At 39.7% G+C, this 21137-nt stretch overlaps 2 protein-coding genes across 3 annotated transcripts; one reads left to right on the top strand and one right to left on the bottom strand.

The window, feature by feature from the left end:
• Positions 1–1915: 1915 nt before the first annotated feature.
• plekhn1 (pleckstrin homology domain containing, family N member 1) lies at positions 1916–14781 on the top strand. 2 transcript variants are annotated; one of them, XM_042005088.1, is made up of 16 exons: positions 1916–2083; positions 3874–3964; positions 4129–4290; positions 5142–5222; positions 5644–5734; positions 7497–7630; positions 8236–8385; positions 9272–9352; positions 9452–9527; positions 10351–10496; positions 10820–10972; positions 11620–11862; positions 12271–12423; positions 12710–12943; positions 13171–13231; positions 14018–14781. In XM_042005088.1, exons 1-16 carry the CDS (start codon positions 2010–2012, stop codon positions 14200–14202), a joined length of 2115 nt encoding a protein of 704 aa, XP_041861022.1. In that variant the 5' UTR covers positions 1916–2009; the 3' UTR covers positions 14203–14781. The 2 variants fall into 2 exon arrangements, with proteins under 2 accessions (XP_041861022.1, XP_041861023.1); XM_042005089.1 differs by having other exon boundaries at positions 12713–12943.
• A 1411-nt stretch (positions 14782–16192) lies between these two features.
• Positions 16193–20016, bottom strand: LOC121651888 (PPARGC1 and ESRR induced regulator, muscle 1). Its single transcript, XM_042004345.1, has 3 exons — positions 19136–20016; positions 17215–17331; positions 16193–16941 (listed from the first exon to the last, which is right to left on the bottom strand). The coding sequence occupies exons 1-3, from the start codon at positions 19752–19754 to the stop codon at positions 16826–16828; spliced, it is 852 nt and encodes a 283-aa protein (XP_041860279.1). The 5' UTR covers positions 19755–20016; the 3' UTR covers positions 16193–16825.
• Positions 20017–21137: the final 1121 nt, after the last annotated feature.

Genomic DNA, 21137 nt, shown 5'->3' on the forward strand with positions numbered 1-21137 from the left:
AATTCATTTAGTTGGAAATGGCTTTTCTAGAGATTTTATTTTCCCATTTTCACCCCTCTAAATTATTTTATTTAACAGTACCCAACATCTAATTTTCAGGGGGTTGTATTCCTTTCATGTTTTTGTTGCTTCGGGATAATGTGATATTCTATCTGATAATTAACTTGGCTTTATATGAGTAATGTTGAGCTGTTAAATGGTTGAGGGTCCTGTTTTTAGACCATATTGGTTCAGTGGGACATGAAAAGACAATTGTCCTCCTCAGGTTATTAAAATGAGCCTGCAGGTAGCAGGTTTGGTTGCACAATGTCACATTTCCTTTTAACTGAGAAGCCTCCTCATACATTATTTTTCATCTAACATATCCCTTTGTAAATAAGTTGTTTAACAAATATGACTAATCTTCACTCAAAAGAACAAACTTCTCTTAGTGTGTAAAAAATGACAGTCTATTTTACTCAGTTTCTGCTTTAATTATAAAATTTGATATTATTTTTTTCCTTTATATGTAGTTAATATATCTGTTTGATATTTACTGTAACCTTAGTAAGTATTCCTCAATGATTAAATAAGCTTCCAGAGAACATTATCTTGCATGTAGGAAATTCAGACTCCACATTTAACAAGCAGATGACTGTTGTGCCTCAGGTGTATCAGTTTCAGCAACCAGTTGAGCAGGTTGGATTTAACTGACAGATCACAGCATGTATTTCATGCTATGAAGAGGCTGTAGCTGCTCACCACAAGACAATGACCTAATTACTGAGCAAACTGCATGATCATGAGTCTTTCACTCCTTTGTCTGACTGATAAAACCTTTACTCATTGTCAATTTGGGGTGCTCAACTCTAGAAAACTGCATGTTTTCAAGTGCGAGTAGGAACTGCTGCAAAATAAAGTTCAATAATTGTGAACTATAAGATAAGATAATCTTTATTTGTCCGACAAAGGGGAAATTGCTGTGTACCAGGAAGTAAAAAGGTTAATCTGGCAAAGTGCTGATCTACATTAAATGATTTTTGTAATTCTTAAAGTGGATCAATGTGCATTTCTTCAAAACACAAATATAGGAGGATAAAAAGATTATTTTGAAATTGTCCCATATCCAAGTCTTGTGCTTAAGCCCCTGTGAAGCACTTTTGTCAACTGAAGTTGTTTTTTTGATATGCTATACAAAAAAATTTAAATTAAACTGAATTAAAACATTAAAGTGGAGTGAGACACTTTTAGGTGGTGGTTATTTCACTCAGGAACATCCTCCCTACATGCAAACAAATTGTGTTTGCATACACCTCTAGCTGTATGAAAATATTGACCGTTGACTTCAAAGGTGTCCTATTTAAACTATCCCGTTACTATCTCTGATAGAAAACATGTAAAATCTCCTCTTTGAAACCAGATACAGTTATCCCCCGGAGGTTTGATATTATAGTGATATTCTATTTTTAAACGTGTTTTATTTACAACTCCATAAGTGAAGCTTACTATAGTATAAATTCCCCTCAACAATTAAGTTTCACAATGACATGCATGTGATGGGGGCCAGTAATAAATAGAATACTCAAGTGTGGAAGCATTTTCATGTCTGGGCATGCCAGCTGAAGTCCCCATCTTCTATTTGATTGACACCATCCAGTGCATTTAGTGACCCATTCATTGCCGTTGTGACCCAACAACAAGCTCCATTTGGCTCCTGGAAGGTGTGAAATGGCACACTTCCACCCCAGGTCCCCGCCTTTGTTGCTGGGATTGATTTAGCAGACAGAGGTAGCTCATAGGGAGTGTGAATGCTGCTGCTTACTCACCACAGAGACTGCCTGTGACACAGCCCTCAGCTCCACCCCTTTTACGCAGACACACTCTCACAATTTGACTTTACAGTCCTCACTCTGCCCTCCTCCAGTACAAGTCTGACTTCTGCAGGGAGCACACGGCTCTCTTGGATTAACTTCATTCATCACAGACAGCGTACCATTTATTGAGAGAGAAGACCCAAAGATCACAGCAGCATGGGGAGCAGCATCTCATGTGTCCCTGAGCACAACTTTAGATTCTCCAGCAAGAGTTTCATTCGCAGAAACAGGTATGAAAATTCCAACCTGTACAGGTATTCATACTGTACTTATGTCAGTGAGTGCACAGAGCACAAGTCATGTCTTTGACTACTCTTTGTTATTTTAAACTCATCATTTCAACTGGGAGGAATTCTTAGTCTTTCTCAGGGTTTGAGCTGGGGGGTTAAAGGCAGTTGTGAATTTTGTAAGGGTAGGTTCAGGGTCATATGAAAATACTGGATAGTCCCTGAGTCGTGCTTGAGCGGTGCCTGTTTGGCCAGTGGTGTCAATGATCCAGTTACCATTTGCCTTCTCTTTGCATCTCTGTGAAGATGATCTGCCAGCTGAAAGTAAATCTGTTTTCACCACATATAAAAATTAGGGCATGATCCCATTCATCATTAGGCTCACATGTGGAATATTTTAGTTTTTAATTAATTACTTCTGATTTATGACTACAGATATATAAAACAATAGATAGTACTGATCTGATCAAGTTATTTAAACATACATACAGGAAGTTACTTACATTAGTGGATTATATTTTGTTTTCTATCATGGCATCTTTAACCCTCCAGGATTATATGCCTGGACATGTTAAAACTCTGCTGGACCATCACATCTGATGGCAATTAGCCCCATGCAGCTCTAGTCCACAGTTTTATGTGCTGTGCTGTATGATGATTCAGGGTCTGGTTTTGCTAGACATGCTGTGTCGCTCTTAGTTTTCAAATAAAAACAGGTCAGGGAAAAAGCATTGTGTTTCAAAAAACTTGACTGCTCCAAGTTGGATCGATGTTTGAGCACAATGCATTCACTATTCCTGTTTCCTGAACCCTTCTAACTCTTGTATTGTTGAACTGGGTGAGGCTCAGGTATTCCCCAAAGACAGTACGAGTGAGTGGTGCTGAATGCCACGGCAGTGACTTTGAGAATGTTGGGTGTGCAAATCTACAACCTGTCTATTATTTACAACACATTTCTGTTTCACTTTGCAACTCCAGTCAGTGAGCTTTTGTATTATTTTCTTTGTATACACGTAAATTTGAAAAAGAAAAAAAGACTTAAAGGGAACAGTATCGTTCACTTGACACCCATGAGTGATTAATGCTGGACGTGGACTTCCTGAATAGACAGTTTTTGATTCCCACCACACAAACAAAAGCCTGCGTTGTTGCACAGTGAGGATACTGGCACACATATGTACAGATAAGCAGATAAGCCACAAGCTGAAGCTGTAAATGCAGCCCCCTGCCTTATCTTTGCAGTGAGGGTACTTCCTCATAAAGATTTGACACTAATGGCAACACATGAGGGACATGCAAAACAAAGAGGCACATTGAATGCTGATTTTCCTGCACACATCCTCTAGCACTGCAAACACAAGACCTGATTGTTCTTATCATTTAAATAGTTGTCACTGATGGAATAAAGACAAAGAAATAGGCTCTGATTAGTTTGTAGGACAAGAATCACAAAACATGATTAACAGCCAGACAGCTAAAATGGCTTGAAGTAATGAATCAGAAACAAAAATAAAAAATATATTTACTTCCATGTTTATTGTAGTTGGAGCAAATCCCAGCTGTTGGGGGTGAGAGGGTACACCCTGGACAGGGCACCAGCCCATCACAAGGCCAACACAGAAACAAACAAGATAAACCGCCATGTATACTAACATTCATTGAACAATGACTGGTGAAATGTTTCCTATTTTTGCCGCAGTTAGGAAATTAATTAACCGAAAACATGGAATAGATGGTAAACACTGGACACTAAGAAGTAAAATATTTCTTTTTCCCCCCTTTTTTTTGAGCAGCAGTCGCCTATTTCGCAAGAAAAATCCCCAAGAGGGACAGGAGAAGTCCAACAGCATCATCAATATTCTGTGCACAGTCACCCCCAGAAAGGTAATAAACTCCATCAACTTCTGATAACGAGACACTCAATCATGTGCACACCAAAACCTCTTTAATGTCAACATATTACATTTTTAATGCAGTCTTCTGACTGATTTTAACATTCAAGCATTTAGTTTATGTCTATATTTTACTAAAATTGTGTCTGCTTGCAGGAAATGTCCCCTAAAGATCTGCAGACGATAGAGAACATAAAATGGGATCCTCCGTTTCCCTACGACCTGGCCAGTGGCTGGAAGAAAAGCAGTATCAATGTGAAGAATTACGGACGGATGATTCACAGTGCTAAAGTTCGTTTCCGTTTCCTGCACTGCCAGGTGAGCGGAACAATATTACATACTAATGACTGTATGATGAAATATTACGAGAGCAGCTGTAACAAAAAAACAAAAGCTTAAAAACCCTTGTTGATGTTTTAACCAATGACCAAGCCTACAATGACACATTGTGCCAGTCAACCTGTGAGTTCTGAAACACACACACACACACACACACGCACACACACACACACACACACAAGCAGGCAGTGTCACAGGATGTTGTCTTTGAAACACACTCAACACACAGATGGTTTTGAGGTAATGCTGGCTGTGAATAATCCAATCATTTTCCCACAAAGGGAACTGCAGCCTGTGTTTGGACATGCTTGTTTCTGTTGCAGTTGTGAAACATCTCTAACAGTGAACCTCAGGGTAGAGAGAGTTCCTCTGATCCCATGGGCTGATAAAGGACCTACTGGCTCCTTGCGGTGGGAATTGCAGTTTTTCTGAGCCATGACACAACAGCACTGTCAGAAAGCAGAAAGAAAAGATTGATTGAGGGAATGGCGTCACATTGGCAAAAGAACACACTGTATTATAACAGAAACTACAACCACAAAACGTGTCCAGTCTTTTAAGCCAGAACTTTTACATGAATCAGCTGATGATATGTGAACAAAATGTTACAAATGAAAGGAAACCCAGAGACATAACTAGAGATTTCCGTAATGATTAATGCTGAAAATATTGGCAGGCTGTGAGCCAGATGTATGCATACAAAGCTTCATGTCATGAACTGCAATCCAGCAGATTTATGTGAATATAACTGCTGCAAGAGGATTGTAGTTTCCGTTTTCATCAAATTCTGTCTCTAAACCTATTTCATTCTTCTCTAACTTTCTCTGCAGGATATCCATGACTGCTACCTGGATCTCTTCCAAACACATCTTCATTTTGTCTCCAACAACACAACTGGACTGACATACCAGGTAAGTTTTTCCTCCTTCAAAGTCCCAATGCTGCACACTTTCACGATATTTCTTTTAAATAGTTTTATCAGGTTATAACTTTGTACACGGTCTCCTGCCAACCAGCACTTTGTTGGTAAACAGAAAGTATGATTACGTTTCTTCACCTGTCTCATAAAGAGTGAGCAGCCATTAATCATCCATTTATTATGCCCCCTGAGAATTCAACAGCATGTCAGAAAGAAACAGCTAAGCTCTTTTGCGCCGTGTTAGTCAGCGAACAAGGAAAGCAGACATGATACATCATAAGCTTACAAGTCTGACCTCAGTGTCATGGTTATTCAAATGGAGCATAAAGATAAATTTTGCAGAGAATACTTTTAATTTCTGAAAATAAGAAGTCTTTGGAGCATGATTAAACTCTTTGTTGTTTTGTGCACAGGGTACTCTTCCTTTGAAAGAGCTCACCATCTGCAACCTGCAACAGAACTGCAATCACAGCCAACCCCAAGAATTCGCCTTCCAAATAAATGGTAAGTTTGTCTTAATGGAAAAGATCCAAATGGCTGTAGGCACATAGAGCTGGTATGTTCAAATCATCAGTTTAGTTTCATTGGCTGCGTTGAGTTATATAATCAATCATTTAGAATAAAATTCCAACAGATCTACAAGTTTGTGGCAGACTTTAACTTGAGCTGTATAAAAAAATGTTTTTACTCATATTTATCTTTCATTCTAATGCCCACTTTTTATTTATTTATTTATTTTAACCACTACTGGTGGTCTGCTTTGTCTAGTCCTCTCATCAGTTATGGATCAAATTCTCTTCACTTAAAAGACTAGCAAGAAACCACACACTACTGTCAGGCTGTGGCATTTCCGATGTTATCACATTCCAGTGATTCAAAGGTGCCATGGTTCCCCTCACCTCTTTGACCTCCAGTCAAACCCAAGACTAACTAGAGCTGTGTCCCCCTAACCCTCGGTCAGGGGGCCAAACCGGCCTTGAAGGGCCTGCTTGTTAGACAACAGGTGCACTTCAGTCTGCCCAGCTGTCGTGCTGAAAAGCCCAGCTTCTGCTCTTAGCTTTGTCACTGCATATAATCTATAGCACATTCCAAAAGCAGTTCAGGTTAATGTCTGAGAAATGCCACTTAGCTGTCCCCCCCTCCCATAAACAAGAAGTAAGCTGCTGTAATGAGAAGACGAGCGTAGTCCTTACCTGGGAGAAAAAATAGTAAAAGTCTGAGATTAATGCAGTTATTATGTGAGAATCCATCCCAGTGATGGCAGTATAAGGTTTCTGTGTTTATATGTTTTTATCATTGCTATCGTTCTACAATCTCTGCTGTGAAAATATTGACACTCTTTGGTGTTTCTTTATCATAAAGTCAGTTTTGTAATTTCCCAGATCCAGCTTGTTATTTTGTGGTATAGTCTTTCAGCTGTTTCATAGTTAGGTATTTTTTTATCTTCTGGGAAGCATCACTGACAGGAATCACAGAGGAAACATGGTGAAATTCTGAGTCAAGTGAGAGATCTAATGCAGAGATTCTTCCGTGAGGTCAGTGTTGGTGAGGTGGAAGGTGATGAAGCAAGTACAGCTCCAGACGATGTTAAAGAATTCCTGGAAACTCTGGTCTGGTTTGAGTTAATGTGGCTGTGAAAGTTAGTTAATGGTAGATAATTACTTTGACGACCGCTGTGAACTCTCATACCCTGTCTTTTTTTGAACATTTAAATTCAACTTTAAGAGGAATGGAAAAAAAATGGCCTTCTTAAGGGAGTGTTATGGTCAAGGTCTTTAATTAAGAACTGGTAAGAAAACAAAGTGAACAGATGAGACTTGAACTGTCGCTTATCGACTAACAGTAAACATTCACTGTATGGTTCCAGACAATTAGAGTACAATGCAATGGGCTGGAATGAAATAGAGTATCAGTGCTGGTTATCTCTGGTATGTGTGGAACTGATAGGTAAAGGGAGATTGCAGCTCTGATCATCCCACTTTCTGTTCATTCCTCTTGAGTAAGCAGTCTGTGGGAGAGTCTGCTCCAATCTCTAAATGCCAAACACAGCAGGTCAAAGGGACTTTTTTTTAGTGGGACTTAAATGTAGTTTACTGTTTGGACCATGTGTTAACGTTTATTGTACTTGTTGCATAACTTGCTGTAAACAAAGAGGCAGGGTGTGAATTTCATTAATGGCTTGTTATCATCAGAAAAGTCTTTGATTAAAAAAAAAAGACCTTAACAGTGAAACCTCTTTTGACTTCATGACCTTTACTTCCTGTAGGTGTCAGCCTCAACCCCATCATCATCTACTGTGCCAGCCAAGAAGAAATGGACATGTGGTTTGAATTGCTCAAAGAAAATATTGAGGCTAATGGAGGCGCTGCAATCGCACCTGAAAACTACACCAGAGTTAGAGTAAGTACAAAAACACTTTTTTTTTCTGACATAGTGACATGCCAGAGAAGAAAATGTGCTGCTGTGTATATGTTTGCTTTCTGTTTGTGAGAGCTGCTGTGCATGCTGCATTACTGTCATAGTTTACGGGGACACTTAGAAGTTAAGCCACAATTGTTCAAGCTTCAAGTGCTTTACTTACTCTGACAAGTCCAAATCCAGATACAGATTAGCCTTGCTTCCAACCACTCCTGATTAAACAGGATGTGTGCAATTGTGAAATTTCGGTGAGTCATTTGGGTCACTTCTGGCTCTCCCTGAAGCCTGGATACTAGGGAGGGGCCCTGACCGCATCACTGCCTACATCAAACTAACCCTTACATCTGTACAGCGCTGACTTTGCAGCCACAGGTGGGGAAATGACTGATGAAACACACAAACATAGTTGTGTCATGAGAGAATAAACAAACAAATGTAATAACTAAGCCTTAGCTTAGAAGTCTTCTGCATGAAGAAAGGTGTGAAATTCCAAGAAGCAGATCAATGCTTACTTAGTACTGGAGCATTCTTCATATTTACTTTGGTGATGATTCTGACTTCCATCATCTAATGTGTGTTAATTATAGGTAAACCAGGACAAGACTTCTGAAGGAAGAGAGGAGCTAAGAAACTCAATCAACAGAGAACCCATTTATGAGTGGGAGGGCTCTCAGAGGGACAGTTTGGGCCCCATCACCTTCGTCACCAAAGTCCGACTGCAGCACCTGCCCTGCCAGGTACTTTTATAAAAAGTGATTTTTACAGGAACTCGCCTACTTATGGAAATGTATAGCTAACTGAAACTTGTGATGTAAGTGTGTTTTCAAACTCTGGGAATTTTTCTCATGATGAATAAAGCAGGAAAACAACAGCTTTAAATCCAGGTGACTCACAGTTTTCAAATTGCGCAACATGCATCACCTCAACACAATGTCAGGACTGAGAGAAAAGGGTGGAGTCTGTATTTTGGCAAGTGACAGTTCTGAAATACACCTATACTAAATTTATTTATCAAATCATCATTCATCAAATCGTACCACTGTGTAATACAACCAGCTGACCAAAATGAAACCCTGGCAAACCAAATCAGTCAGGCCCACAAACAACTAATGCTAAAATGGCCTCATATAGAAGTAAATAAAAAACAGTAGTCACAGCACAGCTTGCTCAGATATTGCTAATTCTCTATAGGAAGCAGCGGCAGCTTTGTTGAGGTGATTTAGGGTATGGGTGTGTGAGAAGCATTTGCTCGGCTCACGCAGTGACTCGACTCACCTCACAGCTGGAATGTCAGCTGTCTATCCAGACACACCCTCTGAGAGCGAGGAAACATAAACGCTGCCTCTTCAAATACCCTACAAACTGGTTCGCCTGAAGATCTCAGTGGGATTTAACACGCACCTCCAAAACCAGTAGTCTGTAGTTTTGTCTTTGCTCAAGTTATTTTACCTTTGCTAAAGATTTCTTTCCTTCAGAAGTTTCTTGGTAGCTCTCTGTCATTCTATAACAACATTTAAACTGCCATCAGATAAAAGGAGATAAAAGTACAATTTTATACCTTGAAAATAGTTTATTTAATTAAAACAGCAACTGCGCACCATTTATAAAATTGTATATCCACAGGAGCAGAGTGATAGACTGCTGGTGATGTACCCATCGACCCTGATCATCCTATCAGAGGAGAACGATGGCCTCTTCTATAAGGTATCATAACCTCCTTTCACTCTTGAAGTGAGAAAGTGTGATTCCACAACATTGTGTGTTTGCATGATGGAGTTGTGTTAAACGTCATTCTGATTACAGGGCAAACTTCCACTCAACATGATTACTGTGACCACACCCTGTCAAGACGTCAAGCCCAACACCTTTATGATTGAAGGTAGGCGAATTAATTCAGTTAATTGCTTATCAACAAACTCAACTGAACCAGTGTCTGTTACCAATATGCAAACATAGGTGGTAAATCAGTTTATTGATCCAAGTATGGCCGATTCTGCTATGATCCTTTCTTGGCTCATTGATATTGGGCTTTTTTTTCCTGTTGATCCCCTTCACAAACCATAACATTTATCTAGCAGCTAGCAGTGAAGCAGTGGTGCAGTTATATATTTCATATGTGTGATACCTTTTATCTTCTTTTTAAAAGAAATGAAATTATTGTTATCTCTTCAGATTATTCTCTGTTTTTGCTGTCTTACTGGCTTCTTCCATTGGTTTCAGGTTTCTAAACCTGAAGTTGGAACTTTAGAACATTCATTGAGCACATAGGTCACTTTGAGTTGCACTGTATGTGCATGTGCAGGAGAAAAATTATTTCCAACCTTATTATCTAGGTGTTTTAGTCCAGGTTTGAGAGTTTTTGTCCAAGTTTGATTTAATAGAATTTTACAATTTAGGGTTTACATGATTATATGTTTCTTTAAGTCTGGCTCAAGGCAGAGTGACACAAAAAAATTTTCTGACATGTTGTACATGTAATGACTGTCATTTAAATATATGTTAAATGGTCTTAAAGAGTTCACATTCCTATGCGTGCTCTATGATAAGCAGCCTTTGCCATGAAACTGCTAGCGTCACATAGTGTAACCCCTCCATGAATGAGCTGGTTTTATCCCTGGTGAATAACAAACTTACTATAGCACATTCCAGTGAGCAAGTAGACCAAATGACAGGCTTTGTCACCCCCTCCTTTCTCTTCCCAGGGAAACTGATCAACCCCATAGTTGTGTCCTGTCTGGATAGGACTGAGTTCTGTGATTGGATCCAGTATTTCAAAGCCGCTGACGTGCCTGTTCTCAGCCCCCCACCCCCAGTCTATGACATCATCTACACCCCAACAAAAACAGAGGTGAGGGCTGCTTGCTTTCTTTTCCAGGGCCAAAAATTAAAACATTTTTCTTAGTTGCTGATGACCCACAACTATTGAGCATGTAATCTCCTGTCAGCCTGTGGGTGGAGTGAATTTAAATATGTGTACAAGTGATAAAGGACTGAAACAACTTAGACCTGCCTCTTTTGTAAACTTACATTCAGCATGGCCATAAATGTTCCTTTTATGTACTATTACCTATTCAATGGTCTAGCGTAAGACTAAGAAAGGCTAAAGGTGTGAAATCTTTGTCTAGTAACAAATACTTAGATTAACAATTCTTTGTGCCCTTTAATCTCTAGGCTCCACAGTTTGACAGATGGAGTGGAAACAGCCAAGGAAAAGTGGGATCTGTTAAGTGGACCCAGTCATCGAGTGCCCATGGGTCCCAGAACCTTCAGTTACCTGTTCATGGAGACAACCCTCTTTCACCAGGATACACTGAACCTCTCTGTGTAAGTCTGTCTGCCAATACTGAAGTTCAAGCTTCACTGACCATATAAATTTAATCAAACTGCTATATTTGCAGAATGTACAAATGTGATACGGGTTAGTTGTCTTCTTAAAAAAAGAATTGTATTTGCTTGGAAGAGATAAGCAACATAGTTCTTTAACAAAATTAATTACTGAGCAAGGTCCACAGAACAAAGTGCTCCTGTTACACATCAAAAGGGTCGAGCAAATAGTTTTTCTATTAGCGGTAGGAAAATAAGAAAATGCCAAATAGATTATTCAGCAGAAAAAGTTAGCTTGTTAGCTTCTGAGTCCTTAAGAAGTCCTGAAGCACTCTGCATTATTAGGACATTTGCCCAAACTCCCCCAGGAGGAGGGCTGTGCTGGCTACCTGCCCATCTAGTTAACTTAAAGAGAGGGCTGAGTGCTGAAGAAAATTCATCTACTGACCTTAACCATCACTCACCTAATTTATTTAATGAAGGCTTTTTTCCCATCTCACTTGTGTCTTTAAAAAGGGAATATGTACTGAGAACTAACACTTTTAATAATGTTTTGCTGGGCGGTTAACGTACCTGATGCTAAATATGTTATAAAGCCACACCTCTTCGCTGACCTTCTTCTCTGGGTGGGAATGTTGATCTTACAGTACAGTTCCAGCCGTCCCTCCTCAACCGAGACTGCTCGGCTGGGCAGCAGAACCAACAGCGTGTCTTCCCACACCAGGCCAGAGCGTGACCCACGTCCTTTGTCGCTACGCTACTCCTCCCCCCAGCACACCTCCTATCCCCAGCCTGCAGAAAGCTCTGTGTCATCTCAGGTCTACAGCACACCTTACTCTGCCCTGCATCAACCCAGTCCACAGCGACCAGAGAAAGCCCCACTTGTCAAGGTAATTCAGTCTGGCGTCTAACTCGATACCCAAATATTCCCTTTGAGACTGTTGACTTACTTTACATGCCATGTGCATAGTAACTAAAATAGGCACACCAAGCAGTGGGCAGAGAGGGGTCATCTTGTACAGTGTATGGTGTTAACAGATGGAGTAACATTGGCATTTGTGCAAATTGAAGTTGAAAGATCAATTTACTTAATGGTGGATAGAATTTATGATTCATAAACAACTTTAGTTAATCAGATGATATCTCTATTGCACTATTGCTGCTTATCATAACTGGCGTTAATTGAAAAACTCAATTTAGACAGTTACCTAAGCCAAAGTTAAGCTAAGCTATTGCTTTCGTTCTCTGTCTTTTCTTTCTCATTAACTCTTGATATGTTTTGTTTATTTGATTATCAGTCTAACAGCTGGAGCACACCACAAACATCCCTGAACTACTCCCTAAATGTCCCACAGCGCCACTCAGATATGTGTGCACGACAGCCCTTGTCACCCCTGTACGATGAGCCCTGCAGTCCAGAAATCTACTCCCTAGAGGAGGCCAGGCCAGTGGTAAGTGGGTCAATGATACTGGATCCATAGTTTCAGTTTACACCTGCACCCGATATCAAGTAGTGAATACACACATCTGCATGTGTCTTTGACCAAGGTGATGGTTGGTTCTTTGACGATGTTAAATCTATCAAAAAAGATATCTAAAATAAATATTTCATTACACATTTCTTGAACTAAGTGTGTTAGACATTTCTTTATAATGTTAAAGTCATATAAAAATCTTTTTTTTTTTTTTACCTGCTTATAATTGCCCTATTCTAACATGTCTTGGTCTATTCTTTAGCAGAAAAGCTGGCATGAACCTCATCAGCAACGACACCACCATCAGGACTCCCAGCTCCCCCCCTACTCCTTTCAGCTCCGCACCCCTCCACTGGGCAGGCGCTGCAGGAGAAGCCTGGTCCTGACCAACTCCCTGAGCCTTAACATGGAAACTCCCCAAAGCCAAGCAGATCAGAGAGTAGAGGCTGTTTCGAGGTTAAAGCTGCTGCCTGTACCCAGCCAAGTGCAAGAGCAGGTGAGGAGCCTATACACTCGTTTCACAGGATACTCTGGTTTCTGGAATGCAGTGTTACAAAGTGAAATGCTGTCATGCTGCGTGGAAGCAGAGCAAGTGTATATACTTGTGCTGCAGGTGATATTTAAACAGATGCCAGAGATTAAACACATATTTAAGGAACACAGAAATGTTTGTTGTACTTGATCACAGGAAGTAACTTTCTCTGTTTTCACATCTGCTTACAGATGGTTTTCCCGTCGAACTCTGTAAGAAACACTTCTCAGATGCCTTATGGTTACTCACCAGGTAAGAATCGGTGGCATGCAGTTATAAACCATATGAAGCATTCTTTTATGGATAGTGGACCTATCTGTGTGAAGAATATGATAATATAACTGTACTCAAGAGTTTTAAATTATGATTTTCTTTTTTGGGATTGAAATGCTATTTTAATGCATGGCTAGCTGAATTTATAACTCCAGTGACAAACAATGGGCAGTCTTTCAAATCTATGACACTGCTGCAACATATTTCCTGTGTGTCATGAAAGTCAGCACTCTGAGGTGCCTTCCTACATACCACTAAGGACACAGAACATTGCTTAGTCTCCAGTAAATCAAAATGAATGGTGAATGCATTTGGCTTGCATTGTTTGAGCTCTATGCTGTCAACGGGCAGACAGATGGGTAAAAGGTCACAGGGTTGAAGGTGTGTAAAGTGTTGAAATGTGCCAGTGAAATGTGCCTTAGTGCAGCTCCTTGTTCCATTTGTGCCAATGTCCCAAGTAAAGGAAAAGCACTGAAAAACAACACTGTCCCTCATCTGTGGAGGCTAGAATTTCATGCTGGTTAATTTTTAAATGTACTATTACCACGCTATTTAATTTTTCAGGTTAGATCTAATACTAGAAGGAAATAACCAAAGAACATGGTGCAGCAGTGGCATGTTACACTACAGGTTTTACAGTAAAGTTGTAATTTGAGACAAGACATTTCACGCCATAATTACTATGAGACTGTTTATGTAATCAGGGTGAGGTTTTTCTTTCATTGCTTGAAACTAAAGCCTGAAACTGCTCTTGAACCCCTACAGATCACCATTCGTACCTCAAATCCACAGATCCAGAGGACCAGGAAATGGACTATGACAACATTTGGGATTATGAGGGTGAGCCTGGAATGATTCAGCCAGCGTCTGGAATTTCAACTCAGTGGACAGGATTAAACTTTGGGGCCCAAGGCCCCGGAGCCATGGCAACCCAGCAGAGATGGTCATAAAACAAAACAATAGCCCGGCACTCGTCTGGACATGTGCAAACAACAGATCGCTATCAGAGGGATAATAAAAGCCAACAAGCACAGTATGGAGCAACGAATCCCAGAAAATGCTTCATCAGGTGTTAGACAGTCAAGCAGAGGAGTGAAGGGGCAAGTATGAAAGGAAATGGCAGAAACAACAGTACGAGAGTGACAGTTGTCTAATATGTAGCATTCAAAAGAGAAGACAGCAGCGTGTACTGTACATTATGTATAACTTTAATGTTATTTTTATTATTTACCAAGTAATAGTAGCAGTAAAGGATTTTCTAATGGGCTGTCTTTATTTTTATTTTTTTTATTTCTAATTTACACAATAAAAATCATTTCATCAGGCTTGTTATAGTAAAGAATGTATGTATATTTTGTAAATTTTGTACATTTATTATTTTATTATGCTGCACTGTTAGGGCAATTAGATGTGGCATAACCAGTGCTAATATTAGAATAACTTCTGCACAATACTGATACCTGTGTGACTTGTTTTTCTATTATTGTTTGATGTGTTTATTTATATTTGGAAATAAAACTAAAAATCAACCAACACATTTGTGTCTGTTTATTCTACATACCCTTAGTGTTTATGTAAAGCCCCCATTTTCCTTTTGTATAACGGATGGATCGATTTAACATCCATCTATACGTTTTCTATACTCAATTATTTCAGTGCAGGGTCACGGGGTTCTGGATCCTTGGAGACTTTACTAGTCCATTGCAGAGCAAAGACAGAGAGACAGACAACCACTCACTCCTAGAGAGAATTTTGAATGACTAACCTAACATGCATGTCTTTGGACTGTGGGAGGAAGCCAGAGTACCTGGAGAGAACCCATGCATGCATGTGAAGAACATGCAGACTAGGTCATGGGTGAGCTGGAGCCTCTCCCAGCATTTTAGCAGGTGAGAGGCAGGGTACACCCTGGACAGGTCACCAGTCCATTGCAGGGCCAACACAGATAGAGACAAACAACCATTCACACTCACTAGGGAGAATTTAGAGTGACCAGTTAGTCTAACATGCATGTCTTTGGACGGTGGGAGGAAAACCCATGCATACACGAGGACAACCTGCAAACTTCACACAGAAAAGCCACCACCCCTGGGTTTGAACCTTCCCCCAGCCAAGGCTCCAACCAGCGACCTTCCTGTGAGGCTGCGGTTCTCATTATTATGATCAATAATACTTCTGATTACAGTTTACAGATTAAAGGTTATGAGTTTGAGGACACCTCTGAACTAACAGGTTCTGCTTTACTTGACAGGTCCAGATGTCTGTTGATGTTTAAGCACTTAAATAAAACAGGTTCCACACTTATGTTAGATCTTATCTGCTGATAAAACTGTTTTCTTCGCCCACGCATTTCCTCCATGTCTACATTGTACTGGACTAGTAGAACAGAATTATTATGCATATGTATTTTATATGTTTGAACAGGCATATGTACACATTGGCTTTTTTGTTTGTTTGTTTAGATAGGTTTCTTTATTGTGATGTAAAAAACGCATGCATGAAATTGTGGAATACAATCCATTTAGTCATTTAAAAGGTTGAGCTGTGCTTTCCAGAATGGATAAACAAAGGATCAAGTCGTAAGCAGGTCAAGCTGTCTCAACCTTATGACACACCTTCAGCTGTGGGATTGTTTCTAAATTGCCATCTTAAATGGCAAACTTGAGCACAACTTTTTGTGGAGAAAAAAGGTTCTCCTAATATCTAATAATACTGATTAACACCGTAGTTTGATTTATCAGGTTAATAAGTCACTCAAATTCTGAATTCAGTTACAGATTTTGAACAGAATCGCTTGACACAAGATCAGATTTTTACATGAACTTATGACGCCCTCTAGTGTTTGGAGACGTTCACTTGTACATCTGAGGGCTTATTGATTAAGAATCAGGACACAACTTAAAGATACTGTTTATTTAAAATAAACTCAGTGCAACCGATAAGACAAGATAATTGCATTAATTTACAAATGGTCTATCATGACTATAACTGTTACTGGTACAGAACATCGTCCTAAGTATGACTTTTGTAAAAGAGTACCTTTACATTGCAATTTAACAATAAATCATGTCAGCCAAATAAATCCGTAACATAATAATTAGTTATGAGAACATTTACAATCTTTGGATAAATACGTTTGCTGCATAGAGGTCATGACAACAAATAGGCTCAAAAGCACTGAATTCCCCAAGTACCTCCAAAATCCATGTATCAAATGCTCATTTGTCATCTCAAGTCTGTACATTTCTGAGTAAACCTGCCTCTAGTCTCCTTTCAGAACACACTTACACACATTATTTACAATTGTCTAAAGTCATTTCTTAAACAAACGTACTTGCCTCATCCTGCCTTTGGTCATTTTAAACTTCACACGAATGCTTTCACAACGTTAAATGGGAGAAAAAGTCACTGAAAAATAGTTTGGCAAGAACTTTATCTCAATCATTTCAATTTAAACATTTCTGTTCTCTTGAGAGATCTATTAAGTAGGGTGCAAACATGTAAAAACAAATCTAAGTTTCCTTAAAGGACTGATCTCTTGTATAGAAAATTAATCATTTCAGTTATGACGTTTCAAGGATACGTTAATGCAGGGTGACGCAATTTCATCTCACTGGCCACAGCTTGCACTTTGACGTATTTACGCAGGTATCGGATGGCTGAAAGAGCACTTACATTCGCCAGCAGAACTGTGAAAAGAAAAACAAAGTTACACGCAGGATAAAACTGAGTAATTGTACTGAGAAAAAGTGAGTAAAGTTCACTATTCCTAAAGCTTTTTTTACAACGGTGTTTCCGTGATTGACAGAGAACATTCAGAAAAAATGCTTTATAGTCTGATTACTGTTACAAATCAGAGTCCTTTCAGTCCTTGCAATACTCCTCCTTTCCATTTAATTCCCTCCCCAAATGTTACAAATGCAGGATGAAGATAATGTTAGACAAACTTTTAACAAACATACCAGCCTTCCAGGCATCTCCAACTTGTGGGTTTGCAGTCTTCAGCACCCACGAAGCAAATGCAATACAAACCAGACACATATCTGACTGTTTGAAGGGCAAAAGGGGGGCATCCAACCCTGAAACAATAGGAATGGTTTTGAATCATTAAGCTGTTCATGCACATGCAAAATAAAGCATGGCTGAAAACCATCTACAGATCCAGAGAAGATTCTCAGAAGGTCAGGGGTTTCATATTTGCCTTCAACATGCCAACAGCTGCCAATGTGCTCCCAAAAATATACATCAGTTGTTGTGAAGATTAATTTTCTGCAAATTTACAAGGCAGCTCGAGGTGACTTGTGTTTAAATGTTTGACTCTGGTGGTTTTACAGATTAGTAGGTGATAATCATCAGACACATCTTTAGTTTGATCACTAATTGCTATCCTAGCTTAATTAAGGATTATTGGAGTTTCAAGAAGAGGGATTGACGCGAAGGCTTCTCAACATGAGGTTTTTTTGATTTCCCTTCACAGCCAAGCATAAATTAGAGCGCTCTATTGGCAGCTTAGAGGAGAACTCATCAAGTAAAGTCAAGTTATCACGTAGTACCATTCCTCCTGGTTGCAACACTACGTGCTTGCAGTGTCGTCTGACAGCTGACGAAAGAAAATCCATCCTGGTCATGACTGTAACAGCTGAGTAGGTGACACGTCTGCATTACAACTATCCACATGTGAGGAATACGAAAGTAGCTTCACTGAATAGGTCAAATATGGCATGTGCATTGTTCAGTGGTTCTGTCAAGACAGACAGATCCAAAGGATTACTCAGATCTTTTCATCCCACAGTAAGCCAGCATATAATAACAGCTACCTGAAACATCACAGGAAGTTGGTGAAATGTAATGGATGGTTTGCTTCAAACTGCTGTTTTGGTCTAAACATGATGCAAAACAGTGTTGTTTCAGATTTGACAGTTCTCTGCAAGTCTTGGATTTAGACATCACTGTTTATGTCTAGTGGGTTAGTCTGAGTGCTCACAGTGGGTTCTGGGACAGGCTTAAACAGAATTAGCAGGTTTGCATTACAGATAATGTGTTTCTTATACACTTACAAAATATCTTTCAGCCATGGTGCTACCCTGATTTATATGTTCTATTCACATTTTTCTCTTTGCTTTTACCTTTGCAGCGATTAAATGTCTGACGCTGAAGCAGCTGTAGCACTACGGATTGTGAATGAAATTTTTGTTGCTTTGTACACAGCAACAATCTTGCTTTGTTATTCTAAATCAACAGCCTTATATACCCAAATTCGCATGGCATACACTCACAGATATGTGCATATTCATTCAACGCACTTAGCTCATACTAACGGCTTCCTGTTTGTCAAAAAACTGACTTCAAAATCCTGCTGTTAGTTTACAAAACACTTAATGGTTTAGAGCCAACATACATTTAGGATCATCTGGTTCATTAGGCCATCAGGGTCAAGTCTGCTTCCTGTTTCCAGAGTCAGAGCTCAACATGGAGAAGCAGCGTTCAGTTCATGCTCCTCACATGTGAAAAAAACTCCCAGAAAACTGCAGTTCTGATTAAACTTTCATTTGTTCTAAATCAAGTTTAAACACTTTTCTATTTTCTGCTGCCTTTTATCAAAATAACTGCAATTCCTCACGCTGTAGCTTATATTTCTTGCAATTTATGTTACTGTATTTTAAACTTTTCTGTCTTTATTTAATTTAATTGATTTCTTTGTAAAGTTTGTTTTTAAATTACTTTTTAAAATGTCTGCTGCACCCCCGATGTAATGCTTTTTATGCAAAGTACTTTGACTTGTCTTGTACATGAAATGTGCTACACAAATAAACTTGCTTTGCCTAATGAGCACAACAGCAAATATTAAAGTATGATAAGCTTGTACAGAAATAGTGGGCTTACCTGGATTTGAAACAGTGGCCTGCAAGTCCTCATATCTGAAAGGCTGCTGTGTGAGTTGTCTGGAGATCCTGTCCTCCAAGTAGTAGAGCAGTGGATCAGGAAGCATCATATCTTGGTTTCCCAGCATATTGAGGGTAGTACCAGCCCTCAAGTTAGATCTGCTACTTTGTCTCACAGGTACAAGAGACATGGAGTTCTGGTTCTGGGTTACAGGTGCTGTAAATTTAATGTTCCTGAAGGAAAGAGACTTCAGACAGAAGACGTTCTCTTTAAAGTCTTTTTCTGTACAGAAGTCCTCGTATACATCTGTGGAAAGCTTAGTTGAGCTTGCCTTACGGCTGAACCTGCTCACCACCCTCACTGGACAACATTTGTCTTCTTCATCAGAATCCACAGAAGAATCATCAGATGAGGAGGATGCAAAGAAATATTCGTAGGCCTCAGGGAATTGTAGATTCTTTCCAGTTGAGCGAGAGTAGGAAAAGATGGGAACTGGCTTGTCTTTGTTCTTCTCTTCTGCCTTTATGAGAGGGTAGAAGAAACTTTCTGTATCAAAGTCTGAGAAGAACTCATCATATGCTTCAGGGACAGAATTTCCAGCTGTGCAATAGGTTGTCATGTTATCTGTAGCAGACTGATGGGGAACTGATCGTTTGCCTCCAAAGAGGTACTGAAATATGTCTGTAAGAGAGATGCTGTAGCTGTCTGTGTCTTGCTTAGGTGCAGAATCATCAGTGAAATACCCCAATTTTTCTGATTCTCTGTCATCTATGGTTTGTAAAATTTCACCTTGGTATAAGTAGCTGGAAGACTCAGATTCCTGCGCTTGTAAATTATGCACACTGATGGTTTTGGAAATCTTTTTGAGGCTCTTTTGAGACCTTTCAGTGAGGACAGGTTGGGATGTGTCAATCACAGATGCCAGCATTGTATTCACTGGGTAAATATTGCCACCATGGCTCATTTTAATAGGCTCACTTTCCCACGTAACACTTCTTGGAGAGGAAGGTGTTTTCCCTGTGGCTTGATTGGGCTTTGACTCAGCCATTTCAGTAAAAATCCCTGGATTAGTCACAACAAGCATGCCAGTCTCCTCACTTTCCTGTACAGGTGCGAGGGAATTGGGTGGAGAAGCTTTGCTAGTCTTTCGTAAACCCAGAATGTCATTTATTGTCAGCTTCTCCATCTCACTCCAAAAAGAAGACATGGCAAACACAGAGTTCTTCATCTTTTCAGCTTTGCTTACAGATGTGGATGCTGTGATGACATTCTCTGCTTCTCCCTGGAAATCACACTTTGATTCTGCTTGGCTTTTACGTTCAGACAAAGCATCTGCTTCCTTGTGCTTTTTCTCCTCCTGACTTCCAGAGTCAAGTTCACCAGCAGATGAACAAAAACTTGCCGACATGTCTGTGAGGTTTTCATTGGAGAGAGATGTGAGAGATTCTGCATCCAGAGTATAGGATGTTACGTGAGTGAAATCTGAAGGACTTGTTTTTAAGTCTTCAGAAAAGAACCGTTTGGTTTCTGACTGACTGCTGTTTGTTGAAAGCAATGAAATGGATGTTTCTATAGTTCCCTCAGCCTTTGTGCATTTCTCTGATGAAATGTCTAAAGTTTGAATCTCTATATTTGTTTGCTGTTGTTTGTCTAAACTGGACAGATCTTTAGCTAGATGGCTTTTGTGAGGTGACTGATCTATAAAGTCTGACATTAATTTGGTGCAGGTTGATCCATCACTGATTTTCAGTGGCAGAGGTTTTGTGTTTTGAGTGTGAGAACTGATCCCAACAATAGCAGATGGAGAAAGGTGAGAGTTTTCCAGTGCACGGCTACATTGATTTGTGTGGTGCCAGTCATTTTCCAGCTGTTCTTGAGGCTCAGCCTCATTTTGACACAGCATGTGTTCTTTGCTGCCAGAATTTCCAGCCTCTGCAGCCAGGACTGACTTAGCAGCGGATAGTTTGTCATTTTGGATGACTTCCACAGTTGGAGCACATGA

This window comes from Melanotaenia boesemani, chromosome 13 (assembly GCF_017639745.1).
Source record: "Melanotaenia boesemani isolate fMelBoe1 chromosome 13, fMelBoe1.pri, whole genome shotgun sequence".
NCBI classification, from domain to species: domain Eukaryota; kingdom Metazoa; phylum Chordata; class Actinopteri; order Atheriniformes; family Melanotaeniidae; genus Melanotaenia; species Melanotaenia boesemani.

Bases quoted from the DNA above. Each gene is read 5' to 3' on its own strand.
- plekhn1 (XM_042005088.1), top strand. From the start codon at position 2,010: ATGGGGAGCAGCATCTCATGTGTCCCTGAGCACAACTTTAGATTCTCC. The intron at 5,735-7,496 runs GTAAGTTTGTCT...TACTTCCTGTAG, and splicing joins ATTCGCCTTCCAAATAAATG to GTGTCAGCCTCAACCCCATC. The intron at 10,973-11,619 runs GTAAGTCTGTCT...TTGATCTTACAG, and splicing joins GATACACTGAACCTCTCTGT to TACAGTTCCAGCCGTCCCTC.
- LOC121651888 (XM_042004345.1), bottom strand. From the start codon at position 19,754: ATGACAACCTATTGCACAGCTGGAAATTCTGTCCCTGAAGCATATGAT. The intron at 17,332-19,135 runs GTAAGCCCACTA...CTATTGTTTCAG, and splicing joins GGCCACTGTTTCAAATCCAG to GGTTGGATGCCCCCCTTTTG. The intron at 16,942-17,214 runs GTATGTTTGTTA...TTCTTTTCACAG, and splicing joins TGGAGATGCCTGGAAGGCTG to TTCTGCTGGCGAATGTAAGT.